Genomic DNA, 25,449 nt, shown 5'->3' with positions numbered 1-25,449 from the left:
CCGCGGCACGAGCGGCATCACGGTGACCCCGTACACCACCCTTCGCCTTCTGAACTGTCGACGGCGTCGCGCAGGGGCGCTGGCCTCGCTCGGCGCGACGCTGCGCTCGCCGGTCTAGGCGCCCTCGCCACCAGAGCACCAGCCGTGCGCCACGGGGACGGCGCCGGGCGTGGCGGTGGCGTCCTTCGGTCACCGCGTGCAGGCGGAGAGGCACGGCGACCGCTGCTTGTCCGAGTGGTCGTGGAGGCGGCGTCCCAGTTTTCCTTCTTGGGACGTGCACGGCGATTGGCGATGACGCGCTGTCCCCGGCCGGCCAGCCTTGATGCGCTCGCCAACCGTGGCGTCCTTCGCCTCGCCGCGGTCGTGGTCACCAACACCGTGGATGTCCGCTTCTGGCGTGCGAGCGGCCGAGCGGGAGGCGCGGTGACTGCTGGTTCTCCGAGTCGGCGCGTGTGCGGCCGTGCCGGAAATCGCTCCAAGTCCGATTCAGGTTCCGAATCTTTCTCGGGGCGGTAAACCTTTCCCGTGTTCTTGGATTCCGATTTCATTCGCTCACCGAATCGAATTCGAAGTTGGCAAGCAGGTTTCTGATCTATAAATCCTTCGGTGTGCTCTTCCCATGACCCAACCCAGAGATCGCAAGCGCTAGCTTCTTGAAGCAACCGTCTTCAGCCATCGATCGAGAGAGAGAGCAGTTTTAGTTTACTCCAATGGAGACGTGCATCAGAGCCAGTTCCAGGCTGTGCCGTCTGCTCTTGCCTAAGATCTTTGCCTCTTCCCCCGGTTTACTGAAGACACGCCAGACGGAGTCAGCTATTGTTGGTTCTGAATGCCCATATCTGCTCCTGTGCAATCTGCTCCTTCAAGCTTTTCCCACCATGATCTTTGCTTCATCAACCTATTCGCTGATGAAGACGTTACGGCATCTTGTTCATCCATCACTCGTGGCGGCGGCACCGATTGCAGGCAGCCAACTGCCGCAGGACATCCTAATGGACATCTTTGCTCTCCTGGAGATCCCTGACCTCGTGCGTGCAGGATCAGTCTGCGCCTCGTGGCGCGCCGCCTGCACAAGCCTCTGCAGCACTGAACATTGCTGCAAGCTGCAGCAGACACCGTGCCTCCTGTACACTTCTGAATCTCTCGGGGACAGGGCCATGGGTCTCTACAGCCTCGCGGAGAAGAAGGCCTACACACTGGCTCTCCCGGACCCGCCTATCCGGAGTAGGGAGATCATCGGGTCCTCCTACGGCTGGATAATCACTGCAGACGAGAGGTCCGAGCTGCAGCTTGTCAACCCCATCACCGGTGATCAGATTGCGCTGCCATCGGTCACCACCATCGAGCAGGTGCAGCCGGTATATGATGACGAGGGCACGCTTTGCAACTACGAGTACTCTTGGTACACTGCACGTAAATGGGTCTCGGTCTCGGGCAAGACATCAATCCTTGACCTCAACAAGCTGCGGGATAAACTGTTCTACAAGGCCTTTCTGTCCTCGGATCCATCCACGGGGGACTACTTCGTGGTGCTCATCCACAACCCACATGCGCAGCTCTCGTTTGCGAGGTCCGGGGACGAGGAGTGGACATGGCTGCCACCACACACTTCCTATGAAGACTGCCAATTTCAGGGTGCACTGCTGTATGCCACCACTGATTCCGGAGAAATCCATGCGTTCGAGCTTGGTGCCCCTGCAGTTGTGGCGAAGATAGTTCTGAACAGGGTGAAGCGTTCTATGTCTGACAGGATTTACATGGTTCAAGCTCCATCTGGTGAAGTGCTGCAAATTAGGAGAATCACTACTGGATCTGGAGAACAGTTTAATGAGTTACCCTTAAAGACCGACACTATTGAAGTACATAAAGTGGACCTTACATCGGAAAAGCTTCTAGTTGAGGTAGATACCTTGGGTGAGAATGTGTTGTTTATTGGGCGTAGCCAATCACTTTGCCTTTGTGTCAAAGAATATCCACAACTGAAGCCAAATCATGCCTACTTTACAGAAGACAACTCTCTCAGTGTCACGAGCTTCAAGCATCTTAGGCGTGATATGGGAGAATTTGACCTAGAAAATAATATGAACATGGAAATCGTATCCCCTCAGCTTTGGTCCAACTCTCCAACCCCTGTGTGGCTGGTTCCAAATCCCAGGAGAATGAGTTTGGCGCTGCACAATTAGATATCACCAGATGTTTCCCAACACGATATGATAAAAAAAATTGTACCTCTTTTTCTATGCTACGGTTATTTACTTTTATTGAAATAGCAAAGTGGCCTGCGCAGATAGCGCGAGTAGCTAGTCTTTTGCTAACTTTTATATTTCTACGAATAGTGTCATTGTAATTCTTTTCCGAATGGCTCAAACTGTGTGTCATCTATGTTTCTACATCTGTCACATTTTGTGAATTATTTTTTGGAGCACGAATTTTAGGAGAAAAAAAGGAATATCTTATGTATATACATATATTTTTATATTATTCACACCTCACCATTATACCAATTAATGTAAAACAATCCTAGCCCAAATTTTGCTGGTGACCTCGTTCATGTTACTAGTTGCCATACCTAGATGCCCAACATGCTATTCTCAAAAAAAAACTACGATGTAAAATGTAACACCATGAATTTTTTTGGAATGTTATATAGTCCAAAAATGTGAATTTAAAAAAATGTAGCAGTGCTATAATTTTATTCATTTAAATAGGAATTATGCCCTTCCAAAATCCTAGTAATTAAAATTTTGAATATAAATAAGGATTTTTTGGGCTCTACCTTGTTTTTTGGAATTCAAATTAGATTTATTTTCCTTGTTGAAAATTTGTGTGGAAATTAAATTGATGTGTGCACCTCAATTTAATTTTAAATGCTAACTCTTGCGTGGGATTTAATTCGAAATGAACCATTCAAATTGAATTCAAATCCTATCCCTAACCCTAACATGGACCCGTCCAACCCACGACCCGGACCAAACCCGATACAACCCAAGCCTAGGTTCTAACACAGCTGACCCCAAAAACCTAAAGGCCATTTCGGCTTGCGCCTGAACCAGCCCAGCTAACCATCTCGGCTTGCTTCTCCGCGTAGCCCAGCTCGCTACCCGCACCAGCCCGCCTGCACGACCATGGCCCAGCAAATCGCTGCGCCGGCCCGTTTGCGCACCAGCGGCCCAGCTCGCCGCTCGCCGTCTGCCCAGCTCGCATGCGTTGACTACATAAATTGACTATACATGTCGGACTACTTTATAATTTAGTTTTCTTAGTTAATTCAAGTTTCTAATTTGTTAGAAAAAACTTAACTCTTTTCAGAGTTGGTACAAGATATATCTAAAATAAAGTTTTTTCAAGAAAATGATAATGATGTAAACATTTTTTACTATTTGTCATTCTTTTAGGCAAAATAGCCACTTTGATCCTTCAACTTTGCTCCAAACGTCAAGTTGGTCCCTCAATTTTCAAAAAGACCATTTTGGTCCCTCAACTTTTGTTTTTAGGTCAAATTTGTCCCTATAATAATGTGATGCTCCATAATACCATGAGATAGATGTGAAAAGTCATTTTTACTCTTAGCTCCTTCTCATACTCAATTTCCATTATTGTACGGTTGTAATTAATCAATAATAGGTCACAATAGATCCATTATTTTGTTCGCTGGTTTGATGTGTCTCGTATTTGTTGAAATGCTATTTCGTATTAGTCTAGATCATATAAGAATATCATGTATATGTTTGATTAACTTGTTGCACCACTGCAAAACATGCAAATGGTGAAGGAGAAAAAATAGCTACGAGTAAAGATGACTTTTTAGCATTAGTCTCATAATATTATGGAGCATTACATCAGTATAGGGATAAATTTGACCTAAAAGCAAGAGTTGAGGGACCAAATTAGTCTTTTTGAAAGTTGAGGGACTAACTTGACCCTTGGAGCAAAGTTGAAGGACCAGAGTGGCTATTTTGCTATTCTTTTAATAATATAGCTCCGTAGTCATGTTATTTTGCTCAGTAGGAACTTAGAAACCCTACAGTAGGAAGGTAAGGCTAAGGCAAAGGAATGTGGCTCTCAACCATGCAATATATTCCATCAACTCGGAAATTCTTTTCCTTGAACCATCCTCAAGGCCGGGTTTTACAGCGATGCTAACAGGATTAACTACCACGGATACCCCAAAGAAAGACCTTTTCAGGCACCACCAAGGAGAAATCAGCTCGGGAAGCTAGGCCCATGGAGCAAGGGGAACTGATCAACCGGGCCCGCGCATCAGACGGCAACCCGAGGGTTAGGCCACCCGCCAGCAAGGCATGTCGTCGCAACCTCCTGACCCCAGCAAAATTCTGGAGGCTAGTGTCCTCCACCAGCTGAATCCGACCCCCAACTAGTGGGGGAACCAAGATAATATATATATACTCCATGAAAATATGATGGATCTTATTTGGATCGTTGGTATATTTTTTGGAATCTGGGTCCATGTCAGGAGCGGTATATTTTATATTCCATTAGCGTATTTATACGGTGGGGGCCACGGTACATGTACAGTGAAACGATCCGGGTTTCGAAAAGGAGAACCTAAATCACTATATCATTTTGATAGTCCCTGAATCAGTAGCTATAATATACAGAACTCATTTCAGACGTAAGTAAATCAGTTCATACTCACTTAAAGAGATTTAAACATAGATTTAATTATTACAAAATCCAGAGAATTTGCAATATAATTCTTTTATTATAAGCCCGCTGTGCTAAGCTGGAACAAACAGAAAACAATAGCGGTAGCTAGTCTTCGGGCCATCTTTCAACTTGAACTTCATCTCCACAGGCAGAACTTGAGCGTAGCACGAGCTTCTAAGCTTCAGTCGTACTATCTGTCGTTGTTGACGTCGAACTTCTGATCGGATACTGCATCTTACCAAACTATCCCCATGGAAGGAATAGGTTCACGTCACCATCCGTATACGAGCTTTAAGTGGATGCAAGATATAAAAAATAGCCAATGGATAGGCTGAGGTTTCCTATGCAAGCATATATATAAGTCATCTGTCACTCATCGACACGGACCATACCGGTACCAGTCAACTCCCATCTATAAAAGCATATGTCGGTGCAGGAACTCCCGCTCTCTGCATCTCATCTGACTCCACAGGAGGAAAGTGGACTAGAGGGAGGTAGAAATATCAAGGTATTCTAAACTAGATAAAACAACAGAAGAGTAGGAATGTATATAACCGAGTACACGGCTATATGTATAGTTTTCACCTGCAGGGGTTGCACACCTGTACCCACTCACCCCGATGATAACCAGGAGTGACCTGACTAACCCCGAAGCACCGGTCTACTGAGAACGAAACTAACCGCTACGGTACCATCCTATCCCCCCAGGTTGGGATGCATCCTCTCGCAAGAGGTCGCCCTGAAGTTGTGAGACCTCTCCCCCTGCCATTCGGAGTTGTACAAGGCCCATGCTACTTCTGCACTAGGCCTCCCCCGCACAATACTCAATTTCTAACAGGTCTAGTGACGCGCATAGCTAGCTCGGATAGGGTCCATCCGCATAGTGGATAAGTGGCGTGCACGTTTACGAAGTCCCACAAATCATAGTTACCACATATGTCCTTATGAGCCGAGGCAAACATCCAAGTGTGGCGGCACAGCGGTAAATGCTCAACTTTGAGCCTAAACAAAATGAGACATTGTAGATCAACCATGCATGACAAGTACTCAGATTCAAACCTGGATATTTGTACAGAAAGAAGGTGCCATTTGTTTGGGTGAATACCTTTGGAAGGTCACTCAAAATCAACTTCTAAAACAGCCAGTTTGAATTAAAATGCTGAAGTACAGAAAAAGCAGCCTGAACCCTTGCTGTCCAGAGCAATTTTTCGAGGGGTTCGAGGCTGTAAGGATCACCGGGGTGTCCGACCCTAGAGGGGGAGGGGGTGAATAGAGTCGCTAATCGCTTTTCTATCCTAGGGCTCAATCTAATTGCATAAGATAAACCTAACACGTCCTACACATGCTAGTTATGACTAAGGTTTATCTATGCTACCCTCTACTTACCCCAAAAGACTTGCAACCTATAGCCAATCCTAATCAAACTAACTAGGAAAGTAAAGGTAAGCAAGAAAGAGTAAATGCGGAAACGTAATGCGGTAAGTAAAGCGGTAAGGGAGAGGATATGCAAACTCCCGTGAAGACACCAAGACACACGATTTAACGTGGTTCGGTTAGGACACCAAAGTCCCTCCCTACGTCCACGGCCACTTGCTCACAAAGAACAAGTGGGATGCCGAGTCTCTTCGCTTGATCACCGTCTTGCCACGCCTCCAAGGCTCCCGACAAGCAAAGGCTAAGTGACGCCAAGTCACAAAGACGAGGTCACCGCCACCGTCTATCTCGAAGCGTCACCACGGCACCGTCTTCACTATCTTGGAGCTTTAACACCAAGTAGGGGTCTCCTTCCCCGCACAAAGTGTCGTTGCCACTCCACACCAAGTCGGAGGGTCACACGACGAGTACACAAGTTGCTTGCCGCAGCAAGACTTTCTCTCAAGCTAGTTCTCTCAAGAACTAAGCCTAAACAAGCACTAAGCACTCTCACAAGTGTGCTTAAGCCTATATGATGTACAATGAAGTTCTATGGTGGTTGGAGATGATCTTTAGCTCTTGTATACTTTCTTGAACTCCAGCACTTACAAATGACCCGGCCTTGGGGGTATATATAGGCAGCACAAACAAATATAGCCGTTGGAGAAAAGCTGCCAGAAAAACGCTTAACGCCGGTTAATCCGACGTACCTCCAAAGTCATCGTCGGTTTAACCGGTGTATGTAAACTGCTACTTGAAAAACTAGCCGTTAGCAATTAACCGGTGTATCGCCGGTTTAACCGATGCAATCAACCGGTGTATGTAAAATTAGCGTCGGTTTAACCGGTGATTGTAACTTCTTCACGTTCCTCCAAAAACCACCTCTCTGGACAACTGAACCGATGCAATTGACCGATGCATCATCGGTTCAACCGGTGTATGTATTTTCATCGGTCTTCGTTTGGCAATGCACCGACGTATGCATTTTCTTCAACGTCGGTTAATCCGGTGAGTGTACCTTCAGTTTCCAGCTTCTGGACAATTACACCGGCGTGTGTATTTTCCTTAACGTCGGTTCAACCGGTGTATTGAATTTCTTCACAGTCTCTTCGATTCTTGTCCTTTGGACCGAAGAACCCCCGTAGGGGTGGCCCTTCGGGCCTTGCTACGCCTCTCTTCTCTTTGTCATCACTTGAACCTAAAAGCCTGAGAATAGTCATCTTAACAATCACATTAGTCCAAGTGTTGTGTGTGTCATCAATCGCCAAAACATTATATTGAAATATGGCATGAGAGTCCATTTTCGCTACAGAGGCCAAATTAGAAAATATGCCTGAAACAAAGGTTGTAGGGAAATATCAAATCAATAACTTTGCTTCTGGGATAGTTTGAAGTGCAGCAGTTAATCTTGGAGATAACGGAGCTGCAATGTTCAGGTTCTGAGGAGTTCAGTCTGTAACAGATGTGCATAGCAAGGATCAGACCAATGTTTAGAAAAATTCGAAATAGAATCTAAAGAACTGCCTGTAACAGAAAAACGAGAAGAACGATAGGGATACAATTCTTCTGTTGGAAGATCTCAATGTTTAGTAGTTTTGGAAATAATTTGCATCATTGTTGACATATTTGAATAAGTTTTAACTGAAAGCCTTGTTCTTCTGTGGCAACTGAAATGTTCAGAGCCATTTTGAGCAAGATAGAGACCGAATCAGCGAAGGTACATAGAAAGAAAAATGTAGAGTAATTTCTTCGCTGAAATTTTTATTTTGGGATATTTAGAGGTTTACACCCGGAGTTTGCATGTATTTGGGTTTAAACCTAGCAGGATTGAGCTGATGACTGAAGCAAGCACTGCATTATTGGCCGAATACAGTAAAACCGCAATAATCAGGGCAAAAGTTAAAGGCTTTAGAGGCAGATTTTGGGAAAGTTCCCAACATAAAAGTTAAAGAGGAAGGTTCTCTCTATAATTTTTATTTTGGCTGATTGCAAAGTTTATATATGAATCTGAGAGAAAAAGGAAGATCAAACTTGATGGTCCAGAGAAGGAACCGAAGAGAATAGAGCGCGAATCCAAATCAGCGATCGCTCGCTGGAGTCGCTGCTGACGGTCGGGCCCGCATGCGCCTGACGTGCTCCGCACCACGGGTCCACCTTAGGACGCTCCCCCACTTTAGGACCCTCCCTCACGGTACCCACAATCACTACTGTTGACAGATCATTAGTATATGAAAAATATTTTCTTCCATTTCTTTTTTCTTTCCCTTTCATTTTTCGTTTCTTATTTAACATGTGCGTACTTACAATCATTAGCTATATGGCTAATCAAATTCATATGTTTTTGAAAAGTTTGTCTACAAAGAGTTATATGCACAAAGTTGTGCAGAATAAGTTGTGTATAATTTTACGATGATGTTGCTTGTACAGATTATTTATAAAAGTTCTATTAGAAAAATTATGCTGACAAATTTTCATTATAATTTCATTGGTAAACTTCGTTGGCATTATTGTCATTTGAACTCGTAAAGTTATTCTGCAAAATTATAAGGATAAGTTATACCTCAAAATTTTATTCAAAACTTCTCTAACGTAAATTTGATTGTAAAGATATTTATTAAAAAAATTGATATGAAAATTATACACAAAAGTTATATGTACAACTTTATAACTTTCTAAAAATGGAAAATTGCGGAAAACAATACTTTCCAAAAAAGGAAAGTTTGGTGCTGTCCCAGATCGATTGCTGGGAAGCATCCCAGCGCGCGCTCGCTAACTAGAAATCTTCAGACCGAGCTGTTATCCACTGCCATTGCCACCGGATCGAATTTGCGGCAAAATTCAAACATCCAGGCGTCAATCCCATCCAGAGCCAGTAGCAGGCGATGCAGGCGCGGGGCGGAGGCGGCAAGCGCTCAGATTTGCTATCCCTTGCCTCCGGTCATTTCTTCTTTCCTGACGATCTCTCGCTCCAAGCGCCGCCACCACACCTCTCCGGTGAGCTAGGTCTTTGAGTCCGTTGTGGAGCAAATAAGATGGTGTTCCGAGTTCCGCGGGTGTTTTTTAGGATCTTGCAGCTTTCTGTGGTCCGGGAGCGGCTCGGGTCCGCCCCGAACGCCTCCTCGCCGCCGTGCGCTGCCGCGGGGAGGTTGGTTTCGGCCGGTTTTGGCCTCGGGATTTGACCCAGACGGGATAAAATAGTCACATGGATGCTATCCGTCCAGCAGATCTGTCGTCGCCGGTCACCTGAAGGTGAGCTTCGGTCACCGCCAGCCATGGTGGCCACCGCAGAGAAGTGAAGAAATGGGGGGGACTAAAAGAGGTCCCGGGTGTACCAGGGGTGCTCATGGGGCCGAGTCCCGTCGCCGGCGAGGCCACTGGTGGCGAGCTGGCCGTTGTGCCCGTCGCTGTGCCGTGGTCATGGCCGGGAACAAAAAGAAGAGATGGATGGCCCACTTGTCGGTGAGAGGAGGAGAGAGGGAGGGGTGGAAGGCAACTAGAGAGAAGTCTAGCAGGTTTTGTGCAAGTAAACTTGGTTTAGAACTTTTTAAAATGCTATAAATTGTATAAACATAAAAAATAGTCAAATTGACTTTATTAAGATTTTTAATTTCTTGATTCTCAAAAAAAAAGATTTTTAATTTCTTTTATGCGAGAAAAAATGATAACACTAGATTTATAATAAGGTTTAATATTATTTATTTTCTTTATTTTTCAAGGACTTAAATATATACTTAAAACCTTACTTCATATGATCACAAAATGTTAATAATCATTAACCAACTATTATAAATAATTAGAAAAATAATAAATAGGAAAATAGGATTTTATTAGAGTGAAATAATTCAAGTTAACCTTAAATAATAATTTAAAATTTTTAGGGTTTAATTAATTAGGATAAAATGTGTTAGAGTTTCTAGAAGGGTAATTAGGGTTGGAATGCAATTTTATCGACAAGGAAAGTTGTGGTTCATTTCTAAAATATTCTGCATACACTAAGGCCTCCATTCGCCTAGATGACCGTTTAGTCCGTTTAAACGGTAAACACTCGTCACCCATGTCATTTAGGCTCTAAATAGTGCATTAAACCGCTGGACCGTTTAAACCATTAAAAATCATCTAAACCATCTTAATAGAGTCATTAAACATGGTTGAGCTAAATGACTATTTAATTCATAATTTAGTTAATAGGAGGATTACAACTACCATAATCAATACCGAATTAATTAGGTAAGTCCATGAAGTGTTGTGGGATTTAGATATCTTCCAAAAATATTATTTGGTAGAATAGTTACTTTTACATGTGCAAATATGTAGAGTTTCTAGCATATTTGACATTTACGAACATAAATATGTATATTTTATTATTATTATGCTAAACCATTTAGGCCGTTTAAACACCGTTTCAATGGCCTAAATGCCAAACAAAGGATGGCTGATCGTTTACAGTTTAGCGTTTAGGATAACAATGACTAACTTCGCATATCATCGCGATCAGAAGTTCAATCGAGGTCATCCGAGCCGAGTTTGTCAAGTCGTTGTCCATTGATCCGGGAGATGAGAAAGGAAGTTGCTCACGATCAAGACGTGCATGAACTCCATGTTGAAGCTTCACTTTTCAAAAGAAAGCAAGGCAAAGCACCTAAGCATCTAGACCTACTAATTTCTTAACTTTTAACATTATTTCATGTTATTGCATGTGATTATGTGAATGCTTAGGTCTAGGAGTTGATTGAGTACCTATCTGATGCACGCTAAACTCCTTGACCTAAGGACATGTTTACCACCTTCGCAACTAGTTCAAAACCTAAGTGTCGGAAAGGACCTCTGCTCTATGAGAAAAGTAGCCAAGGTCTTAGTTAATGGTTCATCAGGGAAAATCAAGATTAGTATGATGGTCGTTGAGTGTAGAGCAAAACAGGAGTTCTGACATTGTCCTACTCCCAATGAAAGAAATAAGAATCTATGGTATGTTTAACCTCGGTCAAGCTTTGAACGTACTAGTCGCGTGCTGACATATGGAACCAGTAAGCCGATGTAACATGGTTGACCTAGATTCTTGAACCAAATAATACCCCACTCAAAGTGGGAAGTAGGAGGGGTCGTATCCTGAAACCCGTGTTGATGAGATCATCAGGCCCTACGGGTGATATGAACATGGGTGCAAATTAAACCTGGGCCTAGATAAGTTTGGTTCAGGGTTTAGTATCTTCCTCGTGAAAGGTTGCTACGTATAGTTTACCTGAAACACGCACATGTCATGTGATCAGGGATCCCCCCTGTAGGGTGTATAATCGATTCATCTCGATTATGAATACTAGTTGAACTGGCTTAAACACCATAAAGTAATTACGATGCAACCTTTATAAAAGTTATGGCTTGATAAACCTAGATGTATTTTGATGTTTGTGACCACTAAAGTTTACTTTTCTGTTTAATTGATAACCGAATCTACTGAATAGGAGTTATTAGTGTCTTGTAAGTCCAAATGTTTTATAACAAGTAACCTGTCCACTCTAAAAGCCTTGAATATCATTGATCCTATTTAATTATATTTGGTTACTTGGTTAAGTCTTGCTGAGTACCTTTGTAGTAAGTGTTTGTTCTTGAATGTTTTTAGCCGTGTCGCCGGAGGAACCCCAGGAGTAAACCTAAGACCAAGAAAGTATGTTGAGTCCATACTGCTTTAGATGTTTAAAAACTTGTAGTAATATAAGAACTTCTATGGTAACAAACCCTAAGATGGTAGGCTACGGTTGAAACTCTATAGCACTGGTTTGCATTAAGGTTTGTTCTTATCATGTAGCTTCCTGGTTTTATGATCTAAATGCAATGTCTGTGTGAAATATCTGAAGCTCTACACAAAAAGATTATGTATGCATGTCTATGGCACTATTGTAAGGTGGAAAGTTTGGGTGAAGCCGGACAGACTACCGGATTTATTCCATTTGATGAGCATTGGCTGGAATATCCTTGTAATTGATGATCGGACACTCTTGAAGCTGGGATAAATTGGGCTGTTTCACCACACGGGGTGGATCATAACACGTCGCCTTCCACCATATATAAGACCTAAGATAGGGGAGGCGCGCCGGGCTAGCGGGGCCTGCCATGTGCTATCAAGGCATGAGAAGGGGTCCTAATACCCTGACCTCCTCATGAATCGTTCGCCTTCAGTAGCTCAGCAAAGAAGGCAGCTGAGGCCGTTGTACGACTACCACGTTCACGCCATGTCCTGCTAAGGAGATGGCTGACAGGACCAATGCCATGCTGATAACACCACAGACCATGGACAAGACTTGACATCGAGCCATGACAGAGCGCAACCAACCAAAAGTCGTGTAGAGCTCCCAAACTCCTCACTAGGATGTTAACCCCTAGGGGTAAGGAATGCCTTCCTCCGATTGTAGTCCAGCCCACAAACATATATGTGTAGCTGGGACTTCACTCTAGGCAGACTTTGTAGAGTCTCATTCTCACTCTCTAGAGCCCAAACTTTTACACACACGCTCGAGCGCAGATCTCACATGCTTGCAAGCACCATGTTGTAAGCACCCAACACTCAAACGTAAGAAACATGAAGAACACCACCCACACTGGATGTAGGGCGATCGTCCGAACCAGTATAAACCCCTTGTCTTTGATTGTTAGCCATCAATATATGGAGAAGCATGGCGCAATTTACTAGCCGGTGTATGAAACACCGACAGCTACAGAAGCACATAGGTCACCCCCACAACAATTCCACCTTGTATGGAGAAGTTACTACATGGCATTCCTACCATATCATAAGGCCTCACTATCTTTTCTCCTTATCCTAGGGCTTCGAGGGATCTGAGAGCCAGCAACCAAGGCGATTTTCCTCCGACGATCGATGCAGTACGCTCTCTTGCCGCAAAGGCGACGAAGAGGCCAATGGGCTGACCTTGACATGCTCAGCCATGCCAATGCTAAGATGTCCTCTAGCACTGTCAACCACGACGTACTTCAAATAAATTAAATTAGATGGTTCTTTTTCTAAAATTTATTAAAATTCATGATCTTAGCATTTACGACACATAGATTGCTCGTCAGTTTGTTTCTTGCACACAGGTGGCTTCACGTACGGCCGGGCTCCTGCTTCCGAGTGTCGGGCGCCACACCCGCACACCGCGGTCGCCGGTCTGGACAGGACGCGCTCGCCACTACCCGTGCACCAGCCGTGAGCCACCAGGGCACGTTACGGCACCTGGCGTGGCGGTGGCGTCCTTCTCCTCGCCGCCGCGTTCGTAGGCCTCCGCGACTAGGCAGGCGAGCGAGCCAGAGTGGCGCGGCGACTGCTGCTCGGAGGCCTTCACCTTCTTGTTCGTCGCGACGAACTGTCGATGATGTCGCGCAGGTGCTGAAGCCGCGAGGTCGGGCTGGACAAGCACGGCGTAGGAAACGCGCCGAGGGCTGCACTGTTGGCGCTGAGGATCGCCGCCGGCGAGCCCAACCCGCTAGAACACCGATGAACACAACGCACGGCCACCACGAGTGGAGATGGCGGCCTTGCACTGTTGCACACACGAACACGAGAGAGGAGTATTTTTTCACTGCATAACGGCGCAACTTTTTTTGATGCATTGAGCGGTCTATATCACCAATGAGATCCGCATCCCCCGCCACGGTTAGCAGCTGCATGGTGTACCTTATTTTCTGGTCACCTGTGCGGCATGCTCGGCGTGCTCGCCATGGCGGGGAGTCACCCTGAAGACGCGGTCTTGGCGTGCCCACGTGCAGTCTCCGTGGCACCCAAGATTCTACGCGATTACAAACATGCTTTGCAACAACCAAAAACACCTTCCTGATGCACCTACATGCCGATACAAGTTTGACAGATTACAGAAGGAAAAAATGTCAACAATTCACCCCCTTAATCTTGTCAGACTGTGACGACGCCAAGTTGCTTCCTCATCTCAATGAACCTGATTCTTCCAAGAGGTTTAGTCAAAATGTCTGTCAACTGCTCGTCAGTGCCCACATGTTGAACATCAACAATGCCTTAAGCAACACATTCTCTGATATAATGATATCAAGTATCAATGTGCTTGGATCTCTCATGGTACACAGGATTTTTGCAGAGCTCCTGAGCAGACTTGCTGTCAATGTTAAGTCTGAACTTCTTCACTTCAGTGCAAGTGAGATCAGCCAGCAACCTGCTTAACCACACTCCCTGACATGTTCCAGTTGCAGCAGCTATATACTCAGATTCACATGATGACAGTGCAACAACCCTTTGCTTCTGTGAACTCCAAGTAATTAAGTTTGGGCCAAGAAAGAAAACAACACCTGAAGTGCTTTTCCTCTTCTGAATGTCCCCTGCATGATCACTGTCAGTGAAGCCAAACAGCTCTGAGTGTGCTCCTTTGACAAACCTGCACCCCAACTGTGTGGTTCCTGCAACATACCTCACAATTCTCTTGATGGCTCCCCAATGTTCTGAGTTTGGTGCTTCCATGAACCTGCTGACCATCCCAACAGAGAAGGCAAGATCAGGTCTTGAATTCACTAAGTATCTGAGGCTGCCAACAATACTTCTGTATTTAGTTGCACTTGCCACCAGCTCAGGCTTGCCTGGCAGCGGCTTGATGTGCTGCTCCATAGGTACAACAACAACAACAACATAGCCTTTTTTTCCCAAGCAAGTTGGGGTAGGCTAGAGATGAAACCCGAAAGAAATAAGTTCAAAGTTCAGGCACATTGATAGCTAGTCTCCAAGCGCTCCTACTCAAAGCTATCTCTTTAGAGATATTCCAATCCTTAAGGTCTCTCTTAACTGACTCATTTCACGTCAGTTTAGGTCTACCTCTACCCCTCTTTACATTATCGACCCGCTCAAGAACCCCATTACGCACCGGCGCCTCAGGAGGCCTTCGTTGGACATGTCCAACCCATCTCAACCAGTGCTGGATAAGTTTCTCCTCAATTGGTGCCACCCCGACCCTATCCCGAATAACTTCGTTCCGGACTCTATCCCTCCTTGTGTGCCCGCAAAACCACCGCAACATCCGCATCTCTGCTACACTCAGTTGCTGGACATGTCGCTTTTTTGTAGGCCAACATTCAGCACCGTATAACATCGCCGGACGAATTGCTGTCCTATAGAATTTGCCTTTTAGCTTTTGTGGCACCCTCTTGTCACAAAGGATGCCAGAAGCTTGCCGTCATTTCAACCAGCCAGCTGAAATTCTATGCCTAACATCTTCATCAATGTCGCCATCCTTTTGTAGCACCGATCCTAAATACTGAAAAGTTTCCTTCTGGACCACCACCTGCCCATCTTCCTAATATCATCAATGTGCTGCTCCATAGGTGTGTCAACAAAATTGCACCCTTTCATAACTGAGATCTCGACTATCTTCTTAGCATAGGCACTTTGGCAAATAGTGATTTCACCTGGCTTCTGTTTCACCTCTAGTCCCAGATAATAACTCAGTAAGCCCAGGTCACTCATGTTGAAACTGCCCTGCATTTGTAGCTTGAATGTAGCAATTCCATTGCTATCTGGCCCGCAGATTATGAGGTCATCAACATATACTCCAACTAGAAGCAGAGACCTGCCTGTCCCTCTCCTGTACACTGCATGTTCTTCTGCACTTCTGATAAAGCCCAGTTTGCACAACTCTTGATCAAGTCGAAAATTCCAAGCTCTTGGAGCTTGTTTCAGTCCATACAAAACCTTCTTGAGTCTGAACACTTTTGTAGGTAATTTAGGATCAACAAAACCTGGAGGTTGCATTACATAAACTTCTTCTTGAAGGTCTCCATTTAGAAAGGCACTCTTTACATCCATATGGTGCACTTCCCATTCTCCCTGAGCTGCCAGAGCCAACAGAATTCTCACTGTTTCCAATCTAGCAACAGGAGCGAACACCTCATCATAATCCACCCCCTAGATTTGTGCATATCCCTTGGCCACCAGCCTGGCTTTATGTTTCACAATATTACCAGCTGGGTCCTTTTTCACCTTGAAAACCCACTTCAGACCAATTGGTTTGTGATCACATGGTTTTTCAGAAGCTTCCCAAGAGTTGTTCTGAATAATGGATTGCATCTCTGCCTCCATTGCCTTTCACCAGCACACTTCTTCAAGAGCTTGCTGTACACTCACTGGTTCTTCAGCTGCCAACATATATATACCACTGTACTGAAAATCATGAATCTCTTCAGTATTATCATACAGGTCTGCCAGAGTTCTGAATCTCAGGGGACTTTCAGTTTAACTATCTGAACTCGAGCTTGCAGCCTGCTGTGGTGTATGAACTGAGCCTGGGTCCCACCATGGGTGGGTGTTGCTTCTAAAGGATCCACAAATCCTCCCCCAGCTCCTGATATCTCCCCCTCAGTCTGTACTACATGAGGCACTTCATTCTATGCAAAGTCTTCTATTGTTGGATTTTGGTCAGTTTGATCATAATGGACTTTGAAAGTCTCAGTTTCCTGCTCAACTGTATTGCTGCCTGCATTGGTCCAGTTCCAAAGCTTATTTTCTCCAAAGATAACATCCCTACTTACCACCAATTTTCTAGTCGTAGGATTATACAATTTGTAGCCCTTGGTACCAGATTCATACACAATGAACACTATTTTTACTGATCTGTCAGACAACTTGCTCTGACCTGGACCAACTAGCTTCACATTTGCAACACATCCAAAAACTTTCAAATGACTGACCTTTGGTTTCTTTCCATGCCAAGCTTCAAATGGGGTTTTGTTGTTCAGAGCCTTGGTACGTGATCTGTTCAACACATAAACAGCAGTACACACTGCTTCACCCCAAAACACTGATGGAACCTGTATAGACTTTAGCATACACCTTGCCATTTCAACTACAGTCTGATTCCTCCTTTCTACCACTCCATTCTATTGAGGGGAATATGGAGTGGTGGTGTAATGCTTGATTCCACCATCACTGCAGAAAATTGAGAACAGATTAGAAGTAAACTCTCCCCCTCTATCTGTTCTCAAGGCCTTCATCCATTCACCAGACTCAACTTCAGCTCTGAGCTTGATCTTCTTGAAGCAATCCAGAGCTTGATCTTTTGTCTTTAGCACTTCTACCCACATATACCTGCTGTGATAATCAACTACCAGCAGAAAATAGGATGCACCTCCTAGAGTCTTGGGAGTAATATGCCCACATAAATCTGCAGGAACAAGTTCTAAGCCTTTTTCTGCTCTGAAGCTAGAAACCTGTGGAAAAGGTTTTCTGTGTTGTTTCCCAAGAACATACCCATCACACTTGCTCTACTCTTTTCACAATTGGCATACCTTCCACCATGTTTTTACCACTGAGCTCATGTAATGCTCTGAAATTTAAATGGCCAAATCTAGCATGCCACTGCCAAGTTTTATCATCTGACTGAGCTAACAAGCACACTAGTGGTACTAAACCAAATTTTACAGTGTCCAGTCTATTAGCAGTCCTTGGAGCTGCTATCAACAGAGTTTATTCTTGATCAAACACACATAACTTCCCATCACCTAGAGTGACCTTAATCCCTTTTCCTCCAACTGGCCCAAGCTAACAATATTGCTTTGCAATTTAGGAATGAAATAAACATTGGTCAGTACCTTGTGTTGTCCTTGACGACCTTGCATCACCACTGATCCAATACCTTGCATCTCAACTCGACATCCATCCCCAAAACGCACTGTGTCGTGGACTCCTTCATCGAACAGTGTCAGCGCTGAGCGCATCCCTGTCATATGGTTGCTAGCTCCTGTGTCCAGTAACCACACGCCATCAGGGACATTCTTCGGGATAACGCTCTCCGTCAGATGAACGATCTGAGTTGGCCGGTACACGATGTCGACGTCGCATATCGCCAGCATCAGCGCCGGCTGTTCAGCACCACCCATCGCCACGTTTGTCTCCAGCTGCCGCGCCTCCTTCTTCTCCTTCTTCGGCCGCTTGCAGTCTTGTGCCCAGTGGTCGTATACGCCACAGTGGCAATAGCGCCCCTTCCACCTTGGCATGCCCTCGGAGGTCAATTTGACCGGCCCCGAGCTGCCGCCATCTGAGCGCGCCGCCTTGTTCTTCACCAGGCTACTGCCAGAACTGCTACCGCAGCTTTCCTTGGGGCCGGCTTGGAAACGGTGCTTGTGTTTCTCAAGCCACTCTTCTTCTGCCATCAGTAGTCGTTCGGCTTTGTCAGTGACCTCTTCCATCTTCTCATCGAAACGCTCCTCTGCGGCGCGCAGACGCTCAATCAGCTCCTCCATAGTGAACTTCTTGAGGTCGCAGAACATCTCGATTGACACGACCACGCTGGTGAAGCGCGGATGCACGACGCGTAGGAATTTCTTGACGACGCGCACGTCGTCGAGCGTCTCGCCGAGTGTCTTCAAGTTGGCGACGAGATTGGTGATGTGCATGAAGAAGTGGTCGATCGTCTCCCCCTCCTTGAACTGGAGGTTCTCGAACACCTTCAAGAGCTTCTGGGCGTTGACGTCCTTCACATGATCTGCACTGAGCCGCATCGTCTTCACCGCCTCCCATGCCTCCTTGACGGTCTTCTTGCCGCCCAGTGTCTGCAACATCTCCTTGGGCACAAAATGCAGCAGTGCGCTCATGGTTTGTCGGCCCTGCGCGCGCTTCACACCTGCACCGCCGGGCTCGATGGTTTCCCAAATCTCCATGGCTTCGGAGTTGCACTGCATAAGCATCGCCCACTCCGAGTAATTGGAGCGCGACAGCATGGGCCACATGAGCGAACTCTCCTTCACGCCGCTGGGGACGGAGCTTGGATCGTCGCCCATCTCCTTCTTGGGTTTATTCAAGGCCGGTGATCTTTGCGGGCTTATGGAACCACTATAGAACATCAACAGGATCTGATGCCAGTTTGTTGGCGCCGAGGATCGCCACCGGCAAGCCCAACCCGCTAGAACATCGATGAACACAGCGCACGGCCACCACGAGTGGAGACGGCGGCCTTGCACACACACACACAAGAGAGGAGTATTTTTTCACTGCATAACAGCGCAGCTTTTTTTGATGCATTGAGCGGTCTATATCACCAATGAGATCTGCATCCCCCGCACGGTTAGCAGCTGCACAGTGTGCCTTATTTTCCGGTTACCCGTGCGACATGCTCGGCGTGCTCGCCATGGAGGGGAGTCACCTTGAAGACGCGGTCTCAGCGTGCCCACATGCAGTCTCCGTGGCACCCAAGATTCTACGCGATTACAAACATGCTTTGCAACTACCAAAAACACCTACCTAATGCACCTACATGCTGATACAAGTTTGACATGATTACAGAAGGAAAAAATGTCAGCATTGATGCCTGCCCTGGCGGGGTCCATCTTGGCGGGCTCGGCGCAACGCTGCGGTCGCCGCCCTGTGTGCGCTCGCCACCGGGGCACCAGCCGTTGGCCACGCGGTCGGCGCTCGTTGGCCTCCACGGCGTCGATCTCCGTTGCCAGGCGGGTCAGCGGGAGCTGCCGAGACCCTGGTTCTCCCAATAGTCGTGGAGGCAGCATTCCTGGCCTCGCCGTCGAGGGTCTTGCCGGGCGGCCGGGGCGGTGGCTAGTATTTTTGCTGTCCCTTGGCGCCGGGATTGGCATGGCAAGCCGGAGTCACAGACTCGGAGTCAGTCCGATTAAGTTGATTGGAAATTACCTTTCGTGTGTTCTTGGATTAGGAATTCCCTCACCGAGTCGAATTCCAAGTAAGGGGCTGAGGGTGAAAGGTTTCTGATCTACAAGTATGGGTGAAGGCAGGAGGTTCCCAACCCACAAATCGCAAGCAATCCCCCGGCCCGCTGCAGAAACAAGAAGCAACTCGTTCCTCGATCGTCTTCCAAAAGCGAGAGAGAGAGAGAGATGAATATGATCCAGTCGTGGTCTGCTCCCATGGAGATTTGCAGCAGAGCTGGGAGGACGACCACGCGCTGCCTGTGCAACCTGCTCCTTCGAGCCTGCCTTCGTGCTCTTGCCACCAAAACCTTTGCTTCATCAACCTGTTCGCTGATGAAGACGTTACCGCAGCTTGCTCTTGCTCATCCATCACTCGTGGCGGCGACACCGATTGCACGCAGGGAACTGCCACAGGACATCCTGATGGACATATTTGCTCTTCTGGATATCCCTGACCTCGTGCGTGCAGGATTAGTCTGCGCCTCTGTCTATGCATTATTTTCAACAAATGCCAATCAATTTGGTTGTTCAATGCGTGTCCCTAAATCTGGATGTGCTCTCTATGGGTAACTTCTTGTTAACTCTATTGTATTTAACAAGAAGTTACCCATAGAGAGTGCACATCTAGATTTTTATACAACATATGCCAGCTAATGAATTTTTGCTGCCTTAGCATGTGAATTTCAGTAAGATGTCCCTTGTCCCTAAACTTAGAAGGGAACGAACAACCCGTAAGCTCTGTTGCAAAACAGGAATACAAATCATGCTACAATAGAAGCAACAAATGAGAAAAGGTATGGCCATTGCAATGCTCCACCATAACTACCGGTTATTTATGCCATACTTTCTGAATTAGGAGGCCACCTCCTCACGTTTCAATCAGCCTGCTGACTGAGGATATCTGTGAGGCTACCTTGAAGCATATCTGCATATATACTCATATGGTGTATAGGGAGCCCTCGCATCTCAATTGGGATGCACTCACTCAATAAACCTGCACGAATAGTCTAATGAGAAAGCAAGGTCTCCTGCCTGGTCCGTTTCAAAAAAGAAGAGAAAGCAAGTCTAAAATTGAAAATACAAGATGCAGAAGAGGTAAAGTACATGGGCACAGGCAATTGATATTTACCTTCTGCCTGGATGCCATGTGTTGAAAAAAAACATTTGCGAGTCCCCGACGCTAGATCAATTGTCCTATAGGTATAATTGAGCCTTATGGTTCTTTTTTTTTTTGAAAGGGAGCCTTATGGTTCTTCATTGTCTGCATAGTCATTTTCCCTCCGACTGGAGGGTAGGCCAAGTTGAATGCTAAATTACATTCACCTAATTGTGTCTACCGCAAGCTAAAAATCTCTTTGGACGAATCGCTAACACAAAAGTTACAGTCATATTGGTCTGGTTCAGTTGAAAAAATTAAACGTGCGGATGTCCTAGGAATCCTCGCATATCCCCTGGCTCTCTCAGCGCTCGAAATTATCATGTTGTATTCCTGTCCCTATGTAAGTTCAAGTTTTATGCCTAAATTTGAATTTTCAAAATTTGAAGGATAAAATCCAGAATGTGGCTTGTTGGCCAAAATAAGCTCCCGGTGACAGTATTTCCTCCCCAAACCTGTTGTCTTATAAATAATTTTAATGAACATGCATGCATTATTTTAACAAATTATATATATTCATAGCCTATTGATAGTTAAATTTGACAAGAAGCATCCCAAAGAAACTTCTACGTGAAACGAGGGGCATTTCCCATGATTTCATGTTTCCAAATTAGGCTTGACTATTTAGACACCCAACATATATTATTTTATAAGAGAACATATCAGGTGCAAACCAGATTGGTCTAGTTCAGTTGTCAAATATTAAATGTGCGGATATCCTAGGAATCCTCACATATCCCCCCCCCCTATTTCCTCCCCCAAAGTCTTATAAATAATTTTAATGAACATGCGTGCATTATTTTAACATATTCTTACTAAAAACTTTTTAATATTGGGGATTGGATTGTTAATTTGCTGGAGTACCTAAAGAGTAATTTTTGGTATGGGGGTCCCTTAATGCATTAAAATTTCTCACTTTCTTTCACTGCCACTTTTCTAAATTTACATTATGCTATCACCATTAAGAACTCGTAGAAAGTTTCCCAGGCACACGACGCATGGTATCCGCCCTAGCGTGCGTCGGCATCCTTGGCGAGCGTGCAGCCCGTTCCATGGAGCTCACGGAGGGCCGAGGGCCTCCGCCAGAACCCGCTCCCTCTCCTCAAGAACCCCAAAAACTTCCATGTGTGCGGCGTCGCGCCGTGAACCAGGCGCGGGCGCCCATGCCGGCCGACGCCTTGGACCTCAACGCCCGCCGCGGCACGAGCGGCATCACGGTGACCCCGTACACCACGCTTCGCCTTCTGAACTGTCGACGGCGTCGCGCAGGGGCGCTGGCCTCGCTCGGCGCGACGCTGCGCTCGCCGGTCTGGGCGCCCTCGCCACCAGAGCACCAGCCGTGCGCCACGGGGACGGCGCCGGGCGTGGCGGTGGCGTCCTTCGGTCACCGCGTGCAGGCGGAGAGGCACGGCGACCGCTGCTTGTCCGAGTGGTCGTGGAGGCGGCGTCGTAGTTTTCCTTCTTGGGACGTGCACGGCGATTGGCGATGACGCGCTGTCCCCGGCCGGCCAGCCTTGCTGCGCTCGCCAACCGTGGCGTCCTTCGCCTCGCCGCGGTCGTGGTCACCAACACCGTGGATGTCCGCCGTCTGGCGTGCGAGCGGCCGAGCGGGAGGCGCGGTGACTGCTGGTTCTCCAAGTCGGCGCGTGTGCGGCCGTGCCGGAAATCGCTCCAAGTCCGATTCAGGTTCCGAATCTTTCTCGGGGCGGTAAACCTTTCCCGTGTTCTTGGATTCCGATTTCATTCGCTCACCGAATCGAATTCGAAATTGGCTAGCAGGTTTGTGATCTATAAATCCTTCGGTGTGCTCTTCCCATGACCCAACCCAGAGATCGCAAGCGCTAGCTTCTTGAAGCAACCGTCTTCAGCCATCCATCGAGAGAGAGAGCAGTTTTAGTTTACTCCAATGGAGACGTGCGTCAGAGCCAGTTCCAGGCTGTGCCGTCTGCTCTTGCCCAAGATCTTTGCCTCTTCCCCCGGTTTACTGAAGACACGCCAGACGGAGTCAGCTATTGTTGGTTCTGAATGCCCATATCTGCTCCTGTGCAATCTGCTCCTTCAAGCTTTTCCCACCATGATCTTTGCTTCATCAACCTATTCGCTGATGAAGACGTTACGGCATCTTGTTCATCCATCACTCGTGGCGGCAGCACCGATTGCAGGCAGCCAACTGCCGCAGGACATCCTAATGGACATCTTTGCTCTCCTGGAGATCCCTGACCTCGTGCGTGCAGGATCAGTCTGCGCCTCGTGGCGCGCCGCCTGCACAAGCCTCTGCAGCACTGAACATTGCTGCAAGCTGCAGCAGACACCGTGCCTCCTGTACACTTCTGAATCTCTCGGGGACAGGGCCATGGGTCTCTACAGCCTCGCGGAGAAGAAGGCCTACACACTGGCTCTCCCGGACCCGCCTATCCGGAGTAGGGAGATCATCGGGTCCTCCTACGGCTGGATAATCACTGCAGACGAGAGGTCCGAGCTGCAGCTTGTCAACCCCATCACCGGTGATCAGATTGCGCTGCCATCGGTCACCACCATCGAGCAGGTGCAGCCGGTATATGATGACGAGGGCACGCTTTGCAACTACGAGTACTCTTGGTACACTGCACGTAAATGGGTCTCGGTCTCGGGCAAGACATCAATCCTTGACCTCAACAAGCTGCGGGATAAACTGTTCTACAAGGCCTTTCTGTCCTCGGATCCATCCACGGGGGACTACTTCGTTGTGCTCATCCACAACCCACATGCGCAGCTCTCGTTTGCGAGGTCCGGGGACGAGGAGTGGACATGGCTGCCACCACACACTTCCTATGAAGACTGCCAATTTCAGGGTGCACTGCTGTATGCCACCACTGATTCCGGAGAAATCCATGCGTTCGAGCTTGGTGCCCCTGCAGTTGTGGCGAAGATAGTTCTGAACAGGGTGAAGCGTTCTATGTCTGACAGGATTTACATTGTTCAAGCTCCATCTGGTGAAGTGCTGCAAATTAGGAGAATCACTACTGGATCCGATGGAGAACTATCTCAGTTACTCGAGAAGACCGACACGATCGAAGTACATAAAGTGGACCTTACATCGGAAAAGCTTCTAGTTGAGGTAGATACCTTGGGTGAGAATGTGCTGTTTATTGGGCGTAGCCAATCACTTTGCCTTTGTGCCAAAGAGTATCCACAACTGAAGCCAAATCATGCCTACTTTACAGAAGATGACTGTCTCAATGTCACGAGCTTCAAGCATCTTAGGCGTGATATGGGAGAATTTGACCTGGAAAATAACAGGAACATGGAAATTGTATCCCCTCAGCTTTGGTCCAACTCTCCAACCCCTGTGTGGCTGGTTCCAAACCCCAGGAGAATGAGTTTGGCGTCGCACAATTAGATATCACCAGATGTTTCCCAACGATATGATAAAAAAAAAATTGTACCTCTTTTTCTATGCTACAGTCATTTACTTTTATTGAACTAGCACGAGAGCTGCGGGTAGCTAGTCTTTTGCTAACTTTTACATTTCTACAAATAGTGTCATTGTAATTCTTTTCCAAATGGCTCAAACTGTGTGTCATCTATGTTTCTACATCTGTCACATTTTGTGAATTGTTTTTTGGGACACGAATTTTACGAGAAAAAAAGGAATATCTAATGTATATACATATATTTTTATATTATTCACACCTCACCCTTATACCAATTAATGTAAAAAAATCCTAGCCCAAATTTTGCTGGTGACCTCGTTCATGTTACTAGTTGTCATACCTAGATGCCCAACATGCTATTCTAAAAAAAAACTACGATGTAAAATGTACCATCCCGGATTTTTTTGGAATGTTAAATAGTCCAAAAATATGAATTTTAAAAAAATTGTGGCACTGCTGTAATTTAATTCATTTAAATAGGAATTTTTTGGGCTCTACCTTGTTTATTGGAATTCGAATTGGATTTATTTTCCTTGTTTGAAAATTTGTATGGAAATTAAATTGATGTGTGCACCTCAATTTAATTTTAAATGCTAACTCTTGCGTGGGATTTAATTTGAAATGAACCATACAAATTGAATTCAAACCCTATCCCCCCTAACATGGACCCGTCCAACTCGCGACCCAGACCAAACCCGATACAACCCAAGCCCAGATTCTAACACAGCTAACCCCAAAAAGCGGTTTTTTATTTTTATATTTTTTCTTTTCGTTTTTTACAAAAATATATTTTCGTTTTCGAAATTTACAGGAATATACCCCGGCCGCCCCGCTGCTGGGCGGCCGGGACCTGGCCGCCCGGCAGCGGGGCGGCAGGGGCATTTCTGAAAAAAAAATTCGCGGAGAAAATTGCGCGCAGGTCCCTGGGGGCCGGTCGCCCGGCAGCGGGGCGGCCGGCCCAGGCCGCCCGGCTGCAGGGCGACCGGCTCTCCCACCCTTACATAAGGGTTGGCTGGTCCCCCACCCCTCATTTGCATTACTAAAATTTCAGAAACCAAGAAAAAAGAGGGAGGGAGGGAGAGAGGCGAAGCCCTGCCGGATTTTCGAGCCGGCGACTGCAGGTAACCAAAATTCTTCTAC

At 46.5% G+C, this 25,449-nt stretch overlaps 3 protein-coding genes across 3 annotated transcripts; 2 read left to right on the top strand and 1 right to left on the bottom strand.

Annotated features, from left to right (window-relative positions):
• The first annotated feature begins 710 nt into the window (after positions 1 to 710).
• Positions 711 to 2,183, top strand: LOC120685052 (F-box protein At5g25290-like). The gene has a single exon (XM_039966896.1). It carries the CDS (start codon positions 711 to 713, stop codon positions 2,181 to 2,183), a length of 1,473 nt encoding a protein of 490 aa, XP_039822830.1.
• An 11,948-nt stretch (positions 2,184 to 14,131) lies between these two features.
• Positions 14,132 to 14,701, bottom strand: LOC120685051 (secreted RxLR effector protein 161-like). Its single transcript, XM_039966894.1, has one exon. It carries the CDS (start codon positions 14,699 to 14,701, stop codon positions 14,132 to 14,134), a length of 570 nt encoding a protein of 189 aa, XP_039822828.1.
• An 8,101-nt stretch (positions 14,702 to 22,802) lies between these two features.
• On the top strand, positions 22,803 to 24,275 carry LOC120685050 (F-box protein At5g25290-like). Its single transcript, XM_039966893.1, has one exon. It carries the CDS (start codon positions 22,803 to 22,805, stop codon positions 24,273 to 24,275), a length of 1,473 nt encoding a protein of 490 aa, XP_039822827.1.
• Positions 24,276 to 25,449: the final 1,174 nt, after the last annotated feature.

Source organism: Panicum virgatum, chromosome 8N (genome assembly GCF_016808335.1).
Source record: "Panicum virgatum strain AP13 chromosome 8N, P.virgatum_v5, whole genome shotgun sequence".
In the NCBI taxonomy this organism is placed as follows: domain Eukaryota; kingdom Viridiplantae; phylum Streptophyta; class Magnoliopsida; order Poales; family Poaceae; genus Panicum; species Panicum virgatum.
The sequence above is the reverse complement of the archived record's forward strand: the minus strand, read 5'-3'. Positions and strand labels throughout refer to the sequence as shown.

Bases quoted from the DNA above. Each gene is read 5' to 3' on its own strand.
- LOC120685052 (XM_039966896.1), top strand. From the start codon at position 711: ATGGAGACGTGCATCAGAGCCAGTTCCAGGCTGTGCCGTCTGCTCTTG.
- LOC120685050 (XM_039966893.1), top strand. From the start codon at position 22,803: ATGGAGACGTGCGTCAGAGCCAGTTCCAGGCTGTGCCGTCTGCTCTTG.
- LOC120685051 (XM_039966894.1), bottom strand. From the start codon at position 14,701: ATGGAGCAGCACATCAAGCCGCTGCCAGGCAAGCCTGAGCTGGTGGCA.